Source organism: Drosophila sechellia, chromosome 3L, assembly GCF_004382195.2.
Source record: "Drosophila sechellia strain sech25 chromosome 3L, ASM438219v1, whole genome shotgun sequence".
Taxonomy (NCBI): Eukaryota; Metazoa; Arthropoda; class Insecta; order Diptera; family Drosophilidae; genus Drosophila; species Drosophila sechellia.
The window spans coordinates 22,240,034-22,262,542 of record NC_045951.1 but is presented as its reverse complement, the minus strand read 5'-3'; the positions used below and the strand labels follow the sequence as shown (position 1 = coordinate 22,262,542).

General features: G+C 43.7%; 1 protein-coding gene across 5 annotated transcripts; it reads left to right on the top strand.

The window, feature by feature from the left end:
• The first annotated feature begins 1,323 nt into the window (after positions 1-1,323).
• Positions 1,324-21,920, top strand: LOC6616594 (zinc finger protein 768). 5 transcript variants are annotated; one of them, XM_032719854.1, is made up of 6 exons: positions 1,324-2,759; positions 16,889-17,777; positions 17,843-18,602; positions 19,186-19,383; positions 19,432-19,835; positions 20,149-21,920. In XM_032719854.1, the coding sequence occupies exons 2-6, from the start codon at positions 17,313-17,315 to the stop codon at positions 20,713-20,715; spliced, it is 2,394 nt and encodes a 797-aa protein (XP_032575745.1). In that variant the 5' UTR covers positions 1,324-2,759; positions 16,889-17,312; the 3' UTR covers positions 20,716-21,920. The 5 variants fall into 5 exon arrangements, with proteins under 5 accessions (XP_032575745.1, XP_032575747.1, XP_032575746.1 ...); XM_032719856.1 differs by having other exon boundaries at positions 1,325-2,759; positions 19,444-19,832; XM_032719855.1 differs by having other exon boundaries at positions 1,325-2,759; positions 19,444-19,835.
• Positions 21,921-22,509: the final 589 nt, after the last annotated feature.

The following is a 22,509-nucleotide window of genomic DNA, read 5'->3' as shown; positions in this document are numbered from 1 at the left end:
TGCAGTAATCTGGCCAATGCACTGCAACACCCTTCCACACAATCGCTATCTGACGCATCTGCGGATATTGTCTCTCCCCGATGCGGTTCACCAATTCCTGTCCAACTATTCGGAACTTTGTGTTTCAGTGCTTGGCGGGTGGAATTGGCGGTGCCGGCGGTCGAACCACTTACCCGCAGTGCATCATGGCAAAAAGCGAACTCTGTGTACTCGTGTGGGCTGTATCGCTACCCATTAATCTCCCCCGCACACAGTGCGGTCGCCTAACTTTTATTTAACTGGCCTATGTACCTGGCGTTGCCGCAGCTTTCTCGGCTGTGTTGTTGTCTGCATAAGATCGTATCGCAGTTGCCTGTTTTGCTTAGTTTGATGGAGTTGCTTTGTTTTCCGCACCCGATTTCATCGTCTGGCGGCGTTTTGAACTTGAAAATTTTGTTGTTCGCTTAGTTTTCCCGTATTTTCAGCTTTCCGGCGTTGTCCTTGCGCCCTCTCTCCGGTTCTCTCCGCGCGGCTCTCTTTGAGGTCCTCTCCGATGTTTAGACAATGCGTGGTGCCCCCATACAAAACACTGGTGCCTAGAGTTAGGAATAGGAGAGCACTAGATGGTTGGGGGGCATGGGTGTTTGTGCGTGCCAATAGATTTGTTTTTATCTGTGCCATGTGTTGATTGTGTTTGGGCAACATCCAGAGGAAGCATCCCAGAGCCAAGAACCTGCTGGCACGATTAACTTACTTTTCTTTGGCTGCACTGCAAAATAGTTTACTATACTTGCAGTTTTTAGCCGCTGGCAGTTTCCGGATACCACTTTCAAAGATAAGAAGTCGATGGCATCCAAAAAATGCTGGTAGCGCCTACCAACATGGTCACTAATCGAACGTACTTTCTATTTGCAGGTGCTTTTTGACTGTTTGGAACATTTTTAAACATTACGTTAAAACGTTGTTGATACTTACTGAAATATTGTTTTGTTTAACAAATAATAATATAACCACTATAATAATGTCAGTATAATACAAAACGAACGGAACGAAGATCAGAGCATACTATAATATAAATGTAATAAAATAAAAAGCGACAACGATAACAAATTATTTACCATCAGTTAACTTTTTATTTCAAACATTCTTATTAAAAAATAACTAAATGATTTGAATATAATTTACGCCATCAATTCTACGACATTAATTATAGCAACAACAACAAAAGAAAATAGTACAACAAAATAAAGTTATCTTTCAGTTGTATGAAAAAACAAAAAGTGATTTTTAGTTAGTTTCTCAAAATTTAACAAACAAAATTCACAACAAAATTTGGAATACAACAACTACAAACACCGCAACAACAACAACAGCAACAACAATAACAGCAACAATTACAACCACTGCAACAACCAACCAACCGATAACAACTTCAAAATCAAGAACATAAATAGAACACATAATACGAGCAAAGTTAATAATAACGAAAACAGTAACCATAATAAAGAGCCTAATTGAACGAAATAAACCGAAAAATAATCAAAGCGCAACAAATAACGAATAACACAACCAAAAGGAAACAGCCAACTAACCAGGCAAACAAATCAAAGCAATCAAACGAAAATAGACACACGAAATAGCCAAAACCCAACAAGAAACAGCAACAGCAGGAGAACAAGCAGCCGAAACAAACGAAAATAGCAACCGAAGCCAACACAAAACGAATCGAAACAGAATCAGAATCAGAATCACAACCAGAAATAGCCTTAAAACCGCCTCCAAGCCAACACAATAGCAGAATTCAAGAGATATAACCGATAACTAAATCCGATAACAGAATAACAAATAGAAAATAGAGCAACGAAACAGAAAACAGCAAAAGAAAATGCAACAGCAAAAGTGACAACTGAAATTCAATACCAAAAGCCAACAAAAGAGAAAAATAATACAAAAACGGAAATAGCCAAAATTTGTTAAATTTATTTTGTGTGTTTTTTAACGGGAAAAAGCTAAACAGCAACTAAAACATAACGGTAATTAATAAAAAGCCAAAAACATTTGTCGTTAAACAAATTGAACTCTTGCGTTAGCTTATTTACATATTCGCCTTAGTCCTTAAATTTTGCGTTCGTCAAAAAAGCGGTCGAGAAAATGTTCTGAAAAAGTCTTGAATAAATCGAGCTGAATAACACTTTATAAACTTTGAGAGGTGAAGCAATCGAAATAACGAAGAAAGCGGCGAAAACCATTTCGCAAGTGGAGAGCAGCAAACTGTATAAACAGTTTTGTGCCAAAGTTGCGCAATCACAAGTGTAAATTTGTGTATGTGTGTGTGGAACGCGTCAGTGCTAGGAGCTCACGTCGTACCGAGGAAAAGATACATAAATCGGATCGAAGAACATCTCTATACAATATCAATATATATCCATATACAAATTATCTAAAATTGTTCATATCGTGGCAAAAGCCAAGTATGATATAAAGGCATGTAAAATCCGTTTTCGAAAGCATTTCGTACTTACAAGAAATTAATCTAACACTAGTAGTGAGAAAAAGATAAACAAAAACCAAATAAAATTCCATTCCGATAGGAGGAACGATCTAGGCTAAACATCAAATTATATTACTATAACAATAAAACACAAGTTTTGACGATCTAAACAGTATAGAGGAGGAGTATTTCTGGTAAAAGCCAACAAGCCCCACACACCCATCCCATAGGCATCGTAGCAAAAGAAAACCTTCGAAGGAAATCGAAATCATCTTTGCCTGTCAATTTGGTGAGTACAATTTAAATTCCGTCCTCTTTTTGAATAAATTTCCCCAAAAATTACTCGGAATCACATTATAACTGCAAATTGCAGCCAGAATTGGGTTAGGAAATTTAACGTTTAAATATATAAACTTTGGTTGATAGAGATTTCGATATTTTCAGTATTGGAAGTCTATGTTTTGAAATTTACAGATATTACATATATATGCAGGACAAAGTTTTTGAGCCATATTTTCTATTTTTCTATTTATCTATAAAATAAATTGGGATCGAAGAAGAGTAAAGCCGATGAAGTAGAGCATCTTTTAAAACTATTTTACTGCGAATCTAACAATATCTTGTTTGTGCACGTTACATCAGCGATAGTTCAAGATATACGTTAAGAAAATATTCGAGCTATAACTCAAAGCGGCAATAATTGATATAAGAGGTCCTCTGGGACAAACCCCACATGCGCATTTGTGTAGGTGTCCAGTACAAACGTATGTATACATATGTACATACATACCTATCTATATGAAGTCTATGTACAGCTTTGCGTGCTCATCTACATGCAAATTTCACTTACGCGCAAAAAATTAATTATTGAAAAAATGCGCGACGGGCACCCGAGGACCACGAGACCGAAATACAGCTCCATTTCCGCCCACCCCCCAGTCCATTAAAAGCTGCGGGGGGGGGGGGGGGGGAGAGAGAGAGGATGGGTTTTGTTGGTGTTGGGTGGTCCATCGGCAATCGAAATACAAAGGTCGAAAGGATGAGCGCTCGCAGCAGCAGCACCAGCAGCAGCAAAAAAGCAACCATTACACGTATTTTAAATGAATTGAAATAAAATTCGTGTACAAAAACGGTCGTAAGTGTGTGCATGTGGCCGTTGAAGTACAGTTGACTCCACACATTTTTAACTGAAAATAGCAGGCAAGCAGCATTCGCAGCGACCGCGGCAGAGTCGGCGGCAGAGGCGTGGGCAGTGTGTGTAATGGGGGGTGGGGCTGGGGTGCTGATGGGGAGCCCCGAAAGGGGTTGCCCGGCCGAACGGTCAGTTGCCGAGAGTCCTTCCGCACGAGGATGTGCAAAAGGGACGGTGAGTGTCTGCGTCTGCCATTCGCCACCCCCCATGTACGCCCCTCCCTTTCCCCACCGGCAAGTAGCTGCACTTTTTAATGTGCTGAAGCTGACGATGCGTCGCCCAAAAGAGCGCAATTATATTTCCGCTCTCTATCCATGTGATTCTCCATTTGCTGCTGTACATACAGCTGCGTACGTGTGGCCCATGTCATTAATGACAAGTTTAATTTACATTCGCGAGCTTCTTTTTTTGCTGTTGCACACTGGTGCTGCGCTTGCAGTTGGCAACAGTGGAGCCGCCCAGAAGACCACAAACGAAGCGACCCAGCCAAGCAACCCACCACCCACCACCCACCAAACCCGCTGAACCGAGCCCAAATTGCATTTTTCGGTTGCATTCTTTTCCATGCCATTTCACTTAATTTTATTGCAGCTGCTGCGTATATTTTTCTGTCTCTGCGCGTTTTTTGCCATGTCATTGAATGTAGTTTCCAGAGTCTAGAGCAAACGTGACATGTCATTAAGGGGGGCGGGGGCGGTTTTTGTTTATAACATCAGAATTAATTGTAAGTCGGCGGTGTTCTTTTGCACTGCCGAAGGTTTATTCTGCCGTCTAAACCAAGGTGATCACGAGTCGCCTCTTGGTTGGACCTGATTCAAATAGTTGTGTATAATCCTGTCACACGTGAGTCCTTCACGTGCATCGGTAAAAACGTTCGCTCCGTTTCAGCCAGCTCTAATTATCCCCTCAACTTGTTCAAGAGCGCTCCCATGAATATTCAAAACAAACATTCCGCTTGACACATCCACATCCACATCCATGCGATTCAACCTCAGCTGCCACGCAAGCGAAAGTCGTGAAAGGCAGCAACTAGAACGGCTATATTGGTGCCAAATTCCAAGAGGGGGGAGGACAGCAGATGAGAGCTCCCATGAGCGGAGTGGATGGTCCGGCGCCTCCTCTCCACCTAATTGGGATGGAGGGCTTTCGCCGGCCTTGGCTGGGTGGCAGAGTGGGTGCTTAGTTACAAAGATACTTAGATACATGGATGGCTGGATGAAAAGATGAATGTATGCATATGCATTCACTTAGAGCAACTGGGCCGGAAGTTTGGTTTCCAAAAAGCTTTTGGAGTATTTAAGGAGCTCCTCACATGCTGCGGGCTAAAAGGAGTAGGGGTTCAGTTGATTGACTGAGTCCGTATTTACCGAGAAGGATTTATAAAGAGGCTCCGCGTTGATAAAAACCAGAGGCAGAGAAACCCTTCACTCTCTCCTACCACCACCAACCACGCCCACGTCGAGGGGCACACTTTCAGGTTAAACAACAGAAGATGGAAAAACTTATTTCTTGTTTGCCTTATTTTATTTAAAATAAACGACACAAAATATGGCGGGGTCGAGGGTTGGCCAATGCATGTCAACAGCCTATCGCGAGGCAGCACGGGGCGTATGCGTAATTTTTCATACGCCCGTACTGAGATCGCCCGGTCGTCTTCCTCTGAACGGGTGGCAGGGGACGGGAACGGGGACGGGGACGGGGTTGGGATTGGGATTGGGATTGGAACTGGCGTTTCCTCTCAGGGTTGGCAAAAACGGAAATGCGGGTGGTGGGATGGGTGCTGCCATTATTCACACGGCGTTGTTGTCGTTAGTTGCCATGCAATAAACATTTCGCCATCGTACTGAGGTTCGGGGGGCAGGTTTTGGAGTTCGGATGTTTGCAATGGCTTAAAAGCGAAGAGAATGGATGAGGCCTTTAAGCAACTAGTATCAGGTCGAAGCCACAACACTCTTAGTATTAGTATTAGCATCTTAGTTTTAGCGAGTTAAATGCAAATATGAAGACAAGAGAGTTCTTTCAATAATGAAATGCCATTCTCTTCATGTATGCATATTCCTTTAAAAACTTGCATTTAGCAATTGTACAATCATACTGATTCCAACCTTGCACCCCCTCCTGCTCGCACAGGAACACTGTTTTTCTTCCCGTCTACGTAAAAATGGAAACAGTGCAAAAGAGCTCGGGGCATGCGGCATTGCTCCGAGGACAATGCAGCCAGACTCTAACCAACTCCAACGTTAACTTGCAGACTGCCGACCAAAGGGGCGTTGCGGGGCGCAGGAAAGGCAGCTATAACATTTGAAACATGCAACTGCATTTAAATGCAGGGGAGACTTTGTTTGCAGCCCGTTTCATTTGATTTACGGTCGGAAGTGGGTTTCATTGCGGTCTTCGATGGGACCGCAAATTTGGCTGTAATTCAGATCAGCTAATTGATGTACTTGAGACCAGAATGTGGCACAATTTTAGCCACTTGCGATGTCTCGATGTGGCATGCATATTTTCCATATAAACTATCTTTTGTCTGGTTTCTGTCTGAAAAAACTTTCCCGCTCGTTAAAACTTGTTTCTCGGAGCAGGGTAAAATTCAACGAAGGGAAGACTCAACCTCGTATCCCGCAGTTTTCACTTTTAAGGAAATCTAAAGAGGCAGAAAATGCGATAAAGTTTATTAAGAAAGGCTATAGACTTTTCAGAGGCAGTGGCTGGAAAGGAGAAATACATAAAACAAGAATATATTTTCAAAAACTCTCACTTATATGCAAATATTGCAGGCTCAAACAAATACTCAACATGCCTAGTTGACTTTGGATTTGACACACTCCCCGAAACGGCCCTCAAAAGTTGCCAGACGTCAAAATGCGCATACGCCCCGTTCGCCCAGCTTCACTTTATACAGCCACTAGAGCGGAGAGAACTATGTCAAAACTTATTTGTTCTCAACGATGTCTTTGGCACAACATCTGAAAGTGTTTGTTTCTGCTTTGGGAGTAGAAGTGGCAGTGGAGGGGAAGCAGAGTTCATGGAAATGTCTGAAACACTGGGAAGAAAGGTGCATTAATATTTTGAGATCCCGGTGAAACTAGATACTAAGGGTCGGCAAAAAAGTGTGCGACCCCCGGTCTCAACTAATCCTCTTACTTACAAAAAAGCCATTAAACGGTAAGACCCATGAGTCGGTCTGTAGAGGAGGGACTGGGGACTAAAGGGTAGTTAGTAGCTACTGTTTTGTGCGTTGAGAGGCTTTTGTTGGGTGCGTGCGGATTTTCACACTTTACGCATGGACTGATTAGCGGACCAACTTGCAACAAAGTAGCCTGGGCGGAGTGGAATTGCGCGGGCTGCATTTAGTGGCACCTGCCAACTGTACTTGCGGCTGTTGAGTCGGCCCTTTTCTTGACTACTTGCGGCACCTAAGCTGTTGGCCGTTCGCTGCTTCCCTAGATTTAAACATATTTCGCTAAATTGCATTTTTGCAGTCATTTAAGGTAATTGCATTAGACTCGTTTGACACGCTGCTTTGGGTCCAAAGCGGCGTGAGCCACAGTGGCAGTGGGAGGGAAAACACCCATGGAGAACTATGAACCAATCCGGACCTCATGGCAAATAAATGAGGGGGTGCATAAAGACAAATGCATTTTATTAAAATACGAAACCAAAGCCAAGCTGGGATAAACTATAGTGGTAACTCAATTGCAAAGTAAACAACTTCAAATAATTATGTATGAATATTGCAAAGTAAACAACTTAAAATAATTATGTATGAATACGTGTAAGAATCCTTCAACATACATATACATAGGTTCATATCTTGATTTTCATTTTTTATGCCTGCACATATAATAGGAATTTTTTAGCTGCCTTACAAACTTCAGGCAAAAGCTATACTTGCCTTGATAGCCTTATAACTAATGATTAAAAATGACATTAAAATCAATAATGACAGAACTGTGGGTTCTCGTTCCCTCTAGTCCTTTTACGAACTCAATTTGATTTACTTAAAAATGGTTGCGAATCCCGCCGCGCTCTTTTCGCCGCTTCTGTTTATCAAGTCGGAAAGGTAAACAAAATCAAATCGATAGGTTACTGAACCAAAAGGCACGGCGAAAAGATTCGCAAAGCAAAACAGCTGAATGCATTGGCAAACGAAGAGATGAAGGGTAGAGGAATCTTGGCAACAATGCAATAAAAACTGCTAAATTTAAACTACACACCGCACACCAGATGCACAAACAGAGAGAAAAGAGCAAGAAAAGCGCATCTGAGAGATACAATTGTATCTGTCGTTTATTCTTGGCCATCTCAAGGAAAGTTGCCATCTTGGGCTTTGGGCATTTTTCGTTCTCTTTCGTAATGACATTTTGAATGCATTTTTTCGAGCAGCATAAAAAATAACTTGTAATATTTCGTGTTTTTCGCTTTCTGCAGCGATGCAAAAACCTTAAAATAGAGCAAAACGCAATCGAAAGTAAATAACCAGCAAAAAATACAAAATACACGATGTCAGCACCGAATACGTATGTACGTACTTATAAATGTATCGCGGGAAGGGGTGCTAGTATATCTGCTCGATTTGTTTCTGTTGTTTATAGAGAAAACAAAAAGAGCGCTGTTTATTTATACAATAATGCATACACATCGTACAATACTTTACTTTTTATGTGAACACGCCCCTGCTTCGCTCCCCTCCCCCGCAACGCCACACCTGTCAGTCGCAGTCGCTGGGAAGCCGCTTTTAACCCGGAAAGCTGTGAAATCCAATGAGTATTGCAATTTCTGGAACGATATGTGCCTGGAATCTGAATCTGGAGAATCGTAGGTTAAGTTCCATATTTGAATTGCCAGAGTTGGTCAGCAGGTCCTAAGGTTTGTTCGCTTTTGCGAGGGCATCATCCGGTCGAATAGGTTAAAATCAATTTCTTAAAGCGTAATCCTATAGATACGTATGTATGTAATTGCTGATATTTTTTCTAGTTTATGTAAGTTACCTCCAACTATGTCCGGATATTATATGCTAATGATATATCAACTGGCTTTTTCTTTATAGGAAAAAAGCTATTAGTATAAGCACGACTAATATTTTAATCTTTTAATGTTAAAACGAAAATTGGATATTTTTGTTTCGAAATTAGGATGACAAGCTAACTACAAGCTGGAGAGACTTTTCCAAAGCCACACATTTTACAGGAAATTCCATCAAAATCTGGCTATGGGAATTTATCAGCCTTAATCTTAGATTATACTTTTCAAATTTGTATGCTTTTTTATTTAAACTATATAGGTTTTCTGATACTCGGCATGCAATTTTTTATTTTTTGTGCTATCTCGTTCTAAATATATGATATTCGCCATGTTCTGATATTCTTTACTGCGTAGACTGCAGTCCTCAGTGACGTAAATCAGGGCCAACGATTCTAGGGTGGAGTAATATGTATATATTTCAAGTTTAGGAAGCGAAGCTTATCCTGAGTTGATTTGTTCATAAGGTGTAACACTTGCCTTAATTGCAGCCCCACCTTAAAATAAAATAAATATGTTGTTGGTTAGAGAGAGTTTTTAGTGCAGTCCTGCTTCTAAGCCTGAAGTTCAAAATTTTTCGTTTGATAAAGATGTGTTAAATACATATATATATGTATATGTACATACATTTTCGTCTACACATATCTTTATAATTGGGCACCACACGATGTTTTGGGACATTATGTTTTGCTAATACAGAAAATAAAAAGTGCATCAAGTTCGAGATTATTAGAAATTATGGCGGCAGAGAAGGACTGCAACGCCGGCTGCGACTGCGGCTTCGCTGCTCCAACTCTTGGAAAATGACAATAGAGCCAAAGAGCGAGCTTTTCGAGAGACTGCACTAACACCAAGGCGGTTGTGTAAGACGCGCTGAGCCCACACTCACGCAGGCTCACTCGCCGGCAAAAAGTTGAAAAAATTCGCAAATGTTTTGGCTAAAAAAGCTTAGAGAGGCTCTCCGAGATGGGGCCCCTGTCCTCTCACGGTTGGCGACTCCCATTCTAAATACGCGCTATGCTCCCGCACACCCAAACAGGCACATGAACAGGCACAGAGACAGTGAAAGAGAAAGAGTAAGAGGCAAGACACCGACACACAACGCCAGCAGACGAGAAGTCGTTCAGACGACGACGCAGCGCTGAGAGGCGAGTCAAGTTGAGTCGCGTTGAGTCTCGTTTCGGGTTCGGACTCAGAGTCGCGTTGGCTTCGCGTTCGGTTTGTTATTTTTTGGCATTTTGTTCGATTTTTCGTGCCGACATCTAATAAAAAAGCTGTACACAGAGTACGTACATGTGCGGAGAGCGCTCCCGTCGAGAACTTGTGAAGCAGCCATCAAAAATAACTAAAAATGTCGTCGGCCAGCGACATAAACCGAAATAAAACGCAAAAGTGCACAGAAAACAATCGCCAGGAGGGCAAGTGTTGAATAAACATCGCTTAATTTACGTGCAGTACAACACTGCGTATACGCAACGTCGCCCTCAGAGGGGGAAATGAAAAGAGGAAGCAGAAGACTGGGGTCCAACGCGCAAACAGAAGTGTGATGAAGAACCGCCAAATAAAAAGTGTACAGGCCCTTTGGAATTGCAACAAAAGCCACTGAGCAGATTCGCAATCAATTTCGCGATCGTCTGCAGTTTGCTATTTGCAACATTGCAACTGAAACTGCAACTGCAGCTGCGTATCTGTGTGTATCTGCCACGCTGCTGCACTGGTAGAGGTATCTATGCGAATTTCGGCTCGTTTCGGGGGTGTCTGTGTGAGCACGTGCGTCTGTGTGCGCTGCGACCTGCGCCTGTGTTCGCGGCCCGTTGCAATTTGCAATTTTTCGCCCCTACTTCCTCTGGCTCCCTCGTTCCGAGCTTCGACAAGTCGTGCCATTGCCTGCCGCAATCAGCATTTTGAGGTTAGTGTCTTTATACCCTGTATACATACTAATACAGTCGTTGGGTCACATATGTATACACTCACCGTCACAGTATGTCAAACCCCCAGAGGAACTGGATGATTTTTGGGTGCTCTTAGCCATGGGCACGAGTTTAGATGCAGTGAGTGGAACTGGAATAGTCAGTTTTCATGTGGGAGGATTGCATTGCGACGTAACTCCGAAGATCCTGGCCCGCGCTATTAAATTGTTAATATTGGAGACGCCAAGTAATTATGATTATCCAGATGGAACAAGCAGTTTCAAACCCCGATTTCGGTAGGCGAACCAATTAAGATTCTACCGAATGGGGGGATGCACCTAGAAAAGAAAGCAAAAAAGCAGAGCTTGCGAAAATTGAATGAAAACTTACTAAAAGTTTAAAGATACACAACTAAAAATGTTTGCGCGTAAATCATGTTGACGAATGCAAAGGAAATTCGCCGGGGGTAGGAATGAAGGGGCGCGGAAGGGGCACTCACCAAACACAAAACGGCACTAATGAGCAGAGAAGCCCAAAGCAGAAGCGCAAAACTAAAGGCAAGAGCAACAACAAAAATTGCCACAAATCATTTGCAATTTTTATTTGCTTTTTTGCTCTCCGATTTTTTGCGAAATTCTCCCTGGGGCTGAATTCATTTATATTTTTGGTGCCTGGGTTGCGCCAGTGTGTGAGCAGTGTCGGTGGGGGTATTGGGGGCGGGCCAAAAGAGAAGCACATTTGTGTGTGTGTTTCCGCCAGTGTGTGCGAATGTCAGGCCATAAAAGAATATGATGAATTATAAGCGAAAACGGTTTTCGCACAAAAACTAAAATCCACAAAATGTTTAGCAATAAAACAAGCAAAATCACTTAATTGTATGTTCGTGTGTGTCTGTCTTGGTTGTAGTTTTTTTGTAGTCTTTTCGTTTTTCGGCTTGTGTATCTAACAGATGTGTACATCTCCAACTCCTAATGCATGTGTGGCGTGCTGTGAAACTCAGATCTGCGATGATTTCGTTGCCGGTTGAATGTCGGTTGTCACACAACAGAGCTGCTCTGTTGGGCGCCAATTAAATGCATGAGTATGTGCCACAGTCGAGGTATTGCATTGCGGATCTCCACGTACCCTTTTAAGGGCTGGAAGTTATCACGGGATATTAATCCGCATTGGAGAGCTCCCATAGCATTTGGAGCGCTTATCTGAATTGCTATGTTCAATTATTTTGGTGTGCAAAAAAAAACAAGCTACGCAGATAACCTAAAGCTTCTAAGTTTTTCGCACAACGCTCTCCAAAACAAAAAATAGACAAAAATGCCCATTCTGCTGTTTTCGTGAGTCACTTTTTGCCTTATTTTTCTTTTTGCCTTTATTTACTCTCACATCTGTATACCTGTCGCTGTAGTTACGTGCTCCCGCTCTCAATTCGCTGTGCACTCTCTCCCCCGCATTTCCCGCACCCACCCATCGCCGATGTGGATCTCTCTCTTCGTCATTTCTGTGTGTGTGGAGGTAGCGCTGGCAGAGCTTTTGTACATTGAATTAGATAGCTGCACAAATTACGCCAAAATGCTTTGCCGCTCATTTTTTGTGGCTGTTGGTGCAGCAACAAGCGTTAAACTTTTGACAATTTGTGTACTCTGCTTAATTCTGTTCATTGCCTTAACCTTGAAGTAGTTTCAATTTCGGGATTTGGAACAAAGGTTTCCTATTGTAAATATATATGTACATACGCACACGCCTTTTGGAAACCATTGAAGCGGTGCTTTAATTAAATACTTAAATTTTAAAGCGAATATAGATTTTCATACCGTAAAGATTAGAAAAAATTAGAAACAAAACATTTCATTTTAAAAATTTGGAAGGAAAATCTAAAAGTTTAAAGCTTTTCACTTCACAAATATTTCCAGTTCTAACTAATGATAAAAACACGATTGCAGAGTTAAGTACTAAAGTGTTTTTTCGCACTTTAATGTGTAACGTTGTTGTTACGTTACATCGTGTATTAAATCACAATTTTTATTTAATTGTAACTATTTAATTAAAGCCATTTGCTTATCTTATTTTTGTATTTTTATTTGTGTTTCTATAGATAAATATAGATATAGACAGATAGACGTAAAACCATTATAATTAAAAAGTTATTTGAACTTGAAAACTTCTATTCTTGCACTCCCACCATCTAAGTAAAGGGTATCTGGTAGTCGAAAAACTCGAATATAAGAGTAAAAATTCAGTTGTTTTACAGCATTTTCAACTGTTCAAAATCTTGAGGGCCAGTCCAATTGGAGTAAGATAGTAGGCTTGCGTATATTAAGTGTGAAGCCAAGCCAAACGCGATGCATTCTCAGCGAGTAATGGGAGCAAAGCTGGGCGGGCAATTGCGGGCAAACTCCACCTTCTTCACACCTGACGGCCTAAGCTCAAGACACACGCTGCAGCAAACGGATATTCACACTGCACAATAGTGCAATGCCAATGCACATGACGGAGACACGAGTGCAACTCTGCTAGCTTCTTCATTGGCAATCAGCTGCGGCGGCATTGGCTGCCTCGCTGTTGGACGCCATTCAAATATAAATAGAAACTGAAATATCATTCTCCCCCTTAAGCGGGCCACGACTTGTGGGTGGGGCAGCTGCTGCAGCTGGAGACGGGCTCGTTGACAACTTTCACTTGCAGCAGATCTTCAATTCCTCGAACTTTCCTCCTATAAAGATGCACAAATCAAACTAGATTTATTTGGTTAACCAAGTTGAAATACATCTACAACGAATATGTAAGGACTTGAATTGGAGGTGGAGAAGTATTTTGATTGATCCTGAAAAGCTAATTATAATCACAATACTTTAAACAAATCTATTTAAAATGTTTTGCACGTGGAAATTCGGGTTGTGCAAGTAAAAACTTTTTTTTTTTAGATCACATAATTAAATAAAAAGTTATTCAAAATTTAAGAGTTACACGAACAAGAAGGTCAGCATCAGTAGTAGTTATTTCAATGCCAGAGATATCATACTATCATGCCACAATTTCTAGGAATTTGTCATGAACTCTTCAAAAAGGGGTGTTATTGGCTCTATTCTATTACTATATGTAACATTTTTATTTATTTATTGTACGCTGTATGCTTAACTTGTAAAACTAAGATACAATGCTTTAGTTAATCACGCAGTGTCGTTGCGTGACATGTCGAACGTGACATATAGATGATCTATACAAACTTGCGCCTGAACTTCATTAATCAATTGAGCAGTACGAGCTATTCATATTGATAAAGGTATTAGATAAAAACATTAACATTCATTAGAATAAGCGGCTCAAGTTGTAACATAATTACAACATTACTACAAAGATTAGCTTAAGTTGCACCTCAAACCCTGACCTTAAAACACATTTCCTTTTATCAGAAGATAAGTTTGATTTACGAATTCAGTAGTTATTAAATCAATACTTTTATATAGATTATAAAAACAATTATTCCTTAGTTTTTCCGTTTTCCTCGAAATTCTGTGATATTTAAATTGCTGGATAGACTTTTGCTTAACTGCGTACATAGTTTAGATAGTGCAAAACACATCAAACTCTCAAATTGCCTTCTTTGAGCTGAATCCATGTGACTTACATATATATTCAGCCAAAAGTCCTTGATAAATTACAGATCCAGAAACAGCAACGCTATCTTCTAGACCTTTTTTATCAGTAGAGAACCGCTTGCAAGGCAGGAGAAGTGGGATGTGGGGGAAAGAGAATTCCGCCAACAAAACAAACAGTGCGAGCTTACAGATAGTGTGACGCGGAATCGAAATGAAAGGCGACCTGGGACGACAACGAACGCATAAATTGCAGATGCTGTTGCTCTGCCAATGGAGCGCAACAACTCACAAATAGCAGCGCGCGGCGGTGATGGCGAATATGTATGCACATACTTGTGCATCGCATGCATTTGACGCGAAGTGCAATCGCTGGAGAACCCAGTCCGACTGCCTTTTGGTCCCTGAGTACGTATGTACTCATCGCGAGTTCAAGGTAGTAGGTTCTGTCTGCGTCGCCTCCACTCGATAGCCGATTTCCGATGGTCGGTTTCCGATTCCTGGTTGGGACTGCTCCACATGGAGTTGGGTTAAGAGGTGCGTGTTCAATCGGTGCATTGCTTTCTTCAGCAGCTTTAAATTGTCTTTCGAAAAAGTAAATACGCAAAATAAAATATTCAAAGCAAGAGAGAATGCTCTAGTCGAGTTCCCCTATTATCAAATAATCGTTACTCAGCTGGAAATTGAATAATTTTTCTGGCATATCGATAGATTTTGGGAAATGAAGTGAGAAGAAATGAAAAGTGGAAATGTAAAGTCTGAGCTCAACTTGGGAATCAGTGACGTTACTATTCGGAGGCGACTACTGAATAATAATTTAAGTGCGAGGAGTCCACGAAAGGTTCCCTTACATAGCCCGAAGCATATTAAGGCAAGGCTAAGCTTCGCTGAAATCTACCTAGTAAGTCTAGTGACAAATCTCCAAATGGCGTAATATCCTTTGGACAGTGGAACCAGTTCCAGTTTCACGACAGTATGTGCGACAACCTCCAAACACGGAGTACCACCCAAAACACCCACTGAATACTTTCAATCATGGTGAACCTAAAATCCTGGTATGGGCTTGTTTTTTTTTACAATGGTATGAGTCCATAACATATGATTTATGGTATTTTAGACCAATACGCATATGCAAATATACTTAGTGATGTCTTGCTGTCATATTCTGAATTAAATATGCCCTTAAAATGGACATTCAAATATGATAACGATCCGAAACGCAGAAGCACATCGGATAAGAATTGGTTCACCCAAAATAGAATAGATGTAATGCCGTGGCCAGCACCATCTTCCGATTTAAACCCGATTGAAAACCTGTGGGGGGACATTAAACAATAAGTGTCGAAGAACTCCCCGACGTCTAAGGCTCAGATTTGGCAAGTTGTGCCGGATGCGTGGGCAGAAATTCCCCCCAAACGTTGCCAGGACCCGGTAGACTCCATGCCGCCAGCTGTGCTGGTTAGCAAAGGCTATCCAATCAAGTATTAGACCGTAATTAACACATTAAAAAGAAAAACTAGGTTAGTTCCAAGTCAAGTTGAATTTTGTTACTATTTTTTCATAGCACTGCTATTTCAGTGAACACCAGAATTTCTGCCTATTATGTTGTTTTAATCTATATTTTCGAAACTATTGAAGAAATAAATGTGAAGCATTTGTTGAATTATTTGAAATTAAATACCTAATGATATTATAAAAAAATGTGCCCATTAACACAGCTGTATACTGTATATGGTCGAAAACGCATCCTTCTACATACATAGTAATTACATTCTTTTTGGACGAATCTAGTATACCCTTTTGCTATGCGAGTAATGGGCTTAACTAAAGATTTAACTTGCTGTTAATATAACATGTCATATAAGCATCAACGTTTTTAAATAGCCTTTAGTTCTCCGTCCGAATGAAGATCGAAATCTGTGCAATTAAAAAAGTTATTGCGTTTTGAACTCCCTTTATAGTTGTTCGATTATTCCCATAGAATACATGTAATATATAGAAAAATTGTAATATTGTAGAAAGAAAGTTTCATGCAGATTTTAATAAAACTACTTGCGTAAAAATAGATAAGATCAAACTTTTTAGCTTGATTTTTGATCAGCGAACAGGCACCATCCGGGCCATGGGGGTATAAGTGTATGTCTGTGCCCTACCCGCGTCTGCGAAGTGCCTGTGTTGTGCGAGGCGCACGCTCTACAAGACCTTGATCCCGCATTAAAAAGTTGGCACGTCGTCGTCATCGTCGTTAAACAACAAAAATAACGCGGCACAAAGATAAAACCGAACCGAAACCAAAACGAAAGGCAGGAGGGCCAAGGAGACAAGTGAGTCAAGACAGACCGGCAAGGCAAGACAACAAAGAAGGAAACATGTGGACAGTCGCTTTGTGGGTCGCCAGGCGGTACTGGGGGAATTTTAATGGCGGGAGGAACTCGCCTGGCTCTCATGCGGTGTCCATTTATGCGCCACTCCTCCCAATCAGCCGTTGATGATCTTCATTGTTTTTAATTTGCCAGACATTTTTGCTAATGTCGTCGGCCTTTTCACTTTTTGTGGGCTTGAAGTGAAGTTGGGATTTGGATGGATGTGTTTTGCATAGCAACCTACGAGTAGTTGGGTCTTCTATTGGCCTTTAATGGGGATTGTTGAACTATTGAACCAGCCAACTCGATACATCCTTGAATAATTACCTCTTATCTTTCAGTTGAACCAAAGGAAAATCGCATCAATTAAAGCATATTTGAAACCAATTTTAAGCCAACCAAGGAGAGGGTGACATTTTATTTAAAAGGAAAAAGCAAACGTATCGGCTTTCGGTGGGCGAAAGAGCCAACTAGACAAAGAAGTTTATAAACGTAAATAAATAAATGAAACACTTAAGAAGAAAGGAATTTAAAATTTAATCAACATGAAAAGAAACAAATAACCAGCAGAGACCACAGTGGCGATAAGCCCAGCACAGCCAAGAGAGCCAAGAAGCCCCTTAATAATGTGCATCAAAAGCCAATAAAAGGACACTTTGCAATTGCTTAAAACGTCATAAGAGTCAAAGGTCACAACAAATAAAAGCCCGAGAGAGCAGAAGCCCTTCCTTGACCACTTACCAACTGAACAGGGAACCAGCAGCAATGGCCATCAACTTTTCGGCTTCCTTTGCGGCTTGCATAGCAGCCGGACTGAAGGTGCCGCGCCAGATAATGTACTGCATCACCCAGGACACGGGCCAGCCATACGTGCTCTACAAGGACTCGCAGGACGCTGAACGGAACCCCGGTGCCATAGGTGCCAGTCCCGCTCAGTGGGGCAGCGAGATGTACCCCAACATCCAGCAACAGGCCCAGCAGCACCTAACCGCCCAGCAGCAGCAACAGCAGCAGCAGCAGAACGCGGCGCAAGCGGCGGCCCAGGCGGCAGCTGTGGCAGCGGCAGCGGGACAGCCGCAAAGTCCGCCGGGAGGCGGACAGGAGGCCCGCGACAACGGCAGCGGCGATGGCCGCCAGCAGCAGGTGTCGCCCTCCTCGAGTCCGTACCCTTCGGTCCAGCAGCAGCAGAGGGCAAACGGGGCAGGCGACGAGGACCCCATGAACCACCAGGTGAGCTTTTCTCCGAGTTGCAGTTTTGAGCAACGCTCCGACTAAGTTCTTTCAACTTCTTACAGCTCGCCAACCAGCAGAACACCGCTCCCAATCAAAACCAAAGCAGCAATGACCCCCAGCACTCGGGCTCCAACGCGGGCGAGTCGGGCAACCCGCATGTCCAGCAGAACGGCGGACCGCAAAGTGACCCCGGCAACAGTTTTCAAACACCGGACTATTATGCCCCCCGACACGCGGCACCGCAAGGGGGGATGCTGGCACCGCCTGGCTTCCCACCGCTTCATTATCTTAACAAGGGCGTTTTGCCAATGGAACAGTCTGGCGGAGGCGGCGGGGCCGGAGGCGGAGAAGCCTACGCGCTTCCCGAAATGCTGCCGACGCAGCAGAACGGTCAGCAGAACGCCGGACCAGCGAACACCAATGCCAATGAAGGCGGTGCGGGAGCCAACGGGAGCGGAGGAGTAGGCGGTGCGACGGGAGCGAGTGTGGGAGTGGGATCGGTGGGCGTGACGAGCGGCGGCAGGACGGGCAACGGACCGGGACGCCCGCACAAGAACAAGCCACACAGCGACCTGCGGCTCTTCAAGTGCCTCACCTGCGGCAAGGACTTCAAGCAGAAGAGCACGTTGCTGCAGCACGACCGCATCCACACGGACGCACGGCCCTTCCCGTGCTCCGAGTGCGGCAAGCGCTTTCGCCAGCAGTCGCACCTTACGCAGCATTTGCGCATCCACGCCAACGAAAAGCCCTTCACCTGCCCATACTGCTCGCGCAGCTTTCGGCAGCGCGCCATTCTCAACCAGCACATACGCATCCATTCGGGTGAGAAGCCCTTCGCCTGCCCCGAGTGCGGCAAGCACTTTCGCCAGAAAGCCATCCTCAATCAGCATGTGCGCACCCACCAAGGCGAGCGACAGATACAGATAACTTACATACCGATGCAGATGCAGATACAGATTCGAATAGTTTATCAGATAGGAGTAGTGCTAGATCAGACCCCGGTTAGCCAGCTGGTCCACAAGCTTGGCTTATCTCATCCCTTTTGGCAACCGATTTCCCTGCAAAATTCTGTTCCCTCTGCAATGGAGCGAACTTTTGGTCGAATATCGAAATTGTCCCTATTGAAATACCTATTTGGCTCGCGGACTGGCTGAGCGCAGAGACGGAAAGCAAACCTTATGTTGGGCAACTTGCTTAATAATTTAAGTAAGGAGAGCAAGGATGCAACTTTTCCATCGCCTCAGCCAATCGGCAGCCAAAAAATTCCGTTATTAACTTGAAAGCTAGGCAGTTTTTTCGAAAATTTGTATCTCGGCTGCGCGCCAAGTTTAAGCGCTGCTAACAGTAGCCTCTTTCGCTTGATTACTTCCATGTGACATTGCGGATCAACACGTCCCCTCAACAGACGTCTCGCCACACCTTATTTTCAAGAACGGGCCGCACCCGACCCTGTGGCCCTCGGATGTACCCTTCCCTGGCGAGGACAACGACACTAAGGGCGATATCGCCGGCACGGGCGGCGGCTACCACGACGAGGACTCCCAGGGAACGCCGGATGGCAGCGGTGGCATGCACTACCCCTCCTACTTCAAGGACGGCAAGGGTGAGTACTTCTGTGAGGCGTGTTTGGAGGCGGCTACCTTCTAATCAGATCCTCGTACAGGCCAAAAGATACTGCCCGAGGTGCTGCAGCATATCGGCGTGAGACCGGCAAACATGCCGCTCTACGTGCGGTGCCCCATCTGCGACAAGGAGTTTAAGCAGAAGACGACGCTGCTGCAACATGGCTGCATCCACATCGAGTCGCGGCCGTACCCCTGCCCGGAGTGCGGGAAGCGCTTCCGGCAGCAGTCGCATCTGACGCAGCACCTGCGCATTCACACCAACGAGAAGCCCTTCGGCTGCATGTACTGTCCGCGCTTCTTCCGCCAGCGGACCATCCTCAATCAGCACTTGCGCATCCACACCGGCGAGAAGCCGTACAAGTGTGGTCAGTGCGGCAAGGACTTCCGGCAGAAGGCCATCCTGGACCAGCACACGCGCACCCACCAGGTAGTTGTAGCCTGGCCTCAGCCCGCTTAGGCTCTATTTCTCAAAATCAATTTCTATGGAGAACTCAAGTTTTAATGTCAAAGCAGTGGGCCTCGGTAACCTTTGGTAGAAAGTCATAATTCCTATAGACATCTAAGTCTAGTCTTACTTGCAGATTATTTTATATATTATTTAATGCATTATTAGCTAGCCACTTCTGAGATCGTACTGAAATTTCACAGTGCTCTTATAGATCTTATCATGAAATTGAGAAATCGCGTCTGAAATATCTACACTGGTCTGAGCTCTAATCTATCAATTTGTTTTCACCACGCAGGGTGATCGTCCATTCTGTTGTCCTATGCCCAACTGTCGTCGGCGCTTTGCTACGGAGAATGAGGTTACCAAGCACATCGACAACCACATGAACCCCAACACCACTAAGGTGCGGCGACAGCAACAACAGCAGCACCAACAACAGCAACAGCAGCAGCAACAGCAGCAGCAGCAGCAACAGCAGCAGAATAACAACGCTGTCGCCCAGGTGGCCAATCACCTGATGAACGACGCCAAGAGCCTGGCGGCCCAACAGTTCCTCAACAACAACAATCCCTCGACAGTGGACAACAAGGCCAACATCCTTCCGGTGCGCAGTATAGCATCCAACGCTGCGGCAGCCGCTGTTGTCCAGCAGTCCGTAGTAAAGAACGAGCTCTATTTTCCGCAGTGCTACGGACCACCCTTCCAGCATCCCTTTCAGGCACAGCAGCAGCAGGCCCAACAGCCCAGCGTGGCCCACGCAAACGGAGGACCCACTCCGCCCGTATCCGTAACGGTGGCCAACTCCGTGGCATCCGGCGTGGTGGTTCAGCAGAATGCTTCTGCCTCAGTGGTAGCCCAGTGACATCCCACCACTGCAGCAACTGGGGCACAACAACAGCAGCCATCGGCGCCGCAGCAGCAACACCATCCGCCGCCACCTCCGCCCACGTCGTCCGCGCATCACATTGCATCAGCGGCCGCCGCTGTTACCGCGGTCACGCCCTCATCCGCCCACGCCTCACCAGTTGCGGCGCCACAGACTGTGACGCTCTCGATCACGCTGCCGCCGCCACCGGCCTCCCATACGATCCATCCGGGTCACCCGGGTCACCCGGGTCACCCGGGTCACCCGGGTCATCCAGGTCATCCGGGCGTGGCTAACGGGGCAGCGCCTCCGCCGCCAACTCTATCACACGCGATTCCCATTCATCCACACATACACTCGATATTCGGATCTCTATGATGTCATCAGTAGGAGAGACAGGAGCCGGAGGCAGGAATTCAAAGTTAATTGACACAAACTATTCACCATACTTCATAGGTTCGATTAGTTCTTTAGTATTAGACGCAAAACAAATTCTCCTAGTTTTTAAAACTAATCTTAAAATCACAAAACACAGTTTGGTAATGGCAAACGAACGAACCGAGAGGAGCTGAACAGAACGCAAACAGGACGAGTACTAGTCTTTTTGAAAAGGACTCTAAACTTCTTTGATATAAACCATGAACATAAAATGCGAATGGTCAATGTGTAAGAGAAGTAATGAGCAGAATGAAGGAGAAACGAGAGCCAAAACACAACGTTATACGATTTCTATTTGTTTTAGCACCCCAACAACTTTTAAGACTAAAAATACATCAAATATTTATACACACCAAACACACGGACACTTTAGTACAGGCGAATTTCGTAACCCTTAATTTTGGATACAATTAATCGAGGATATACGACTTAGGCGTAATACTAGGATAGCTCCGATACAATGAGTATGAACATGCGACGTGATAGATAGGGCAGCTATTTGGGGCGAAGGCAGAAGGGGCAGAAGGATTGATGGCAGAGAATAGGATGGGGAACGCAGACGTTGGCGCTGAGTAATTTGATTTTCGAAGCAGCATCAAAATTTGAGTTCTGTACTTTAGATATGTTGATGTATTGGAGTTTTTGTTTAATGAGCATGGTTGATCGATTTACGCTTGGCTCAGCCAAGGGGATTGGCCACGGGGCCACCACCAAACTCTTATTGGAAGTTTATTTTTCATTTCAATTGATATGTGATTTTTAAAGTGTATAAATGAATACTGGAATGCAATTTAATGATACGATAAATCAAGGATAAGTTATGAAACCTTAAGTACATTGACCTAGGATTCATTTGTTGTCTTCCCCAACTAATAATGTGTAATTTATGTTGAGTTTTTATTTAGTTATTAGGCACGCATACGTTTAACCCAAATATGTCCACACTTTTGCACACACAAGGCAGACAAAAGAAATCAGCTGGAACATCTTGTTTACCAAGCAGGCAAATTCGAATGTGACTCTTCAGGTGCCATACACAAGCATAAACAATAGTCAAAAGATTATCGATAATCGCGTACCCATCCTCCAATTTATACTCAGTATAATCTACCGTAATGAAGACCACCTGATCCCCACTATCTAAGTTCTTCCCCTGCCAACTGTGTGGATATAATCGACAAATTTAGTTTCTTAACAAATTTTCCAATGTACCGTCAAAGCATTTATAACTGTTATTGATATTTTAGAATATGTTTCCTAATACACATATACATATTTGATGTGAAAGTATGCATATTTTATGTATATGTAGAAAACACCGTGGAAGATAAGAAATTATATTCAGTTAGTCGT

Bases quoted from the DNA above. Each gene is read 5' to 3' on its own strand.
- LOC6616594 (XM_032719852.1), top strand. From the start codon at position 17,313: ATGGCCATCAACTTTTCGGCTTCCTTTGCGGCTTGCATAGCAGCCGGA. The intron at 17,778-17,842 runs GTGAGCTTTTCT...AACTTCTTACAG, and splicing joins AGGACCCCATGAACCACCAG to CTCGCCAACCAGCAGAACAC. The intron at 19,384-19,431 runs GTGAGTACTTCT...CCTTCTAATCAG, and splicing joins CTACTTCAAGGACGGCAAGG to ATCCTCGTACAGGCCAAAAG.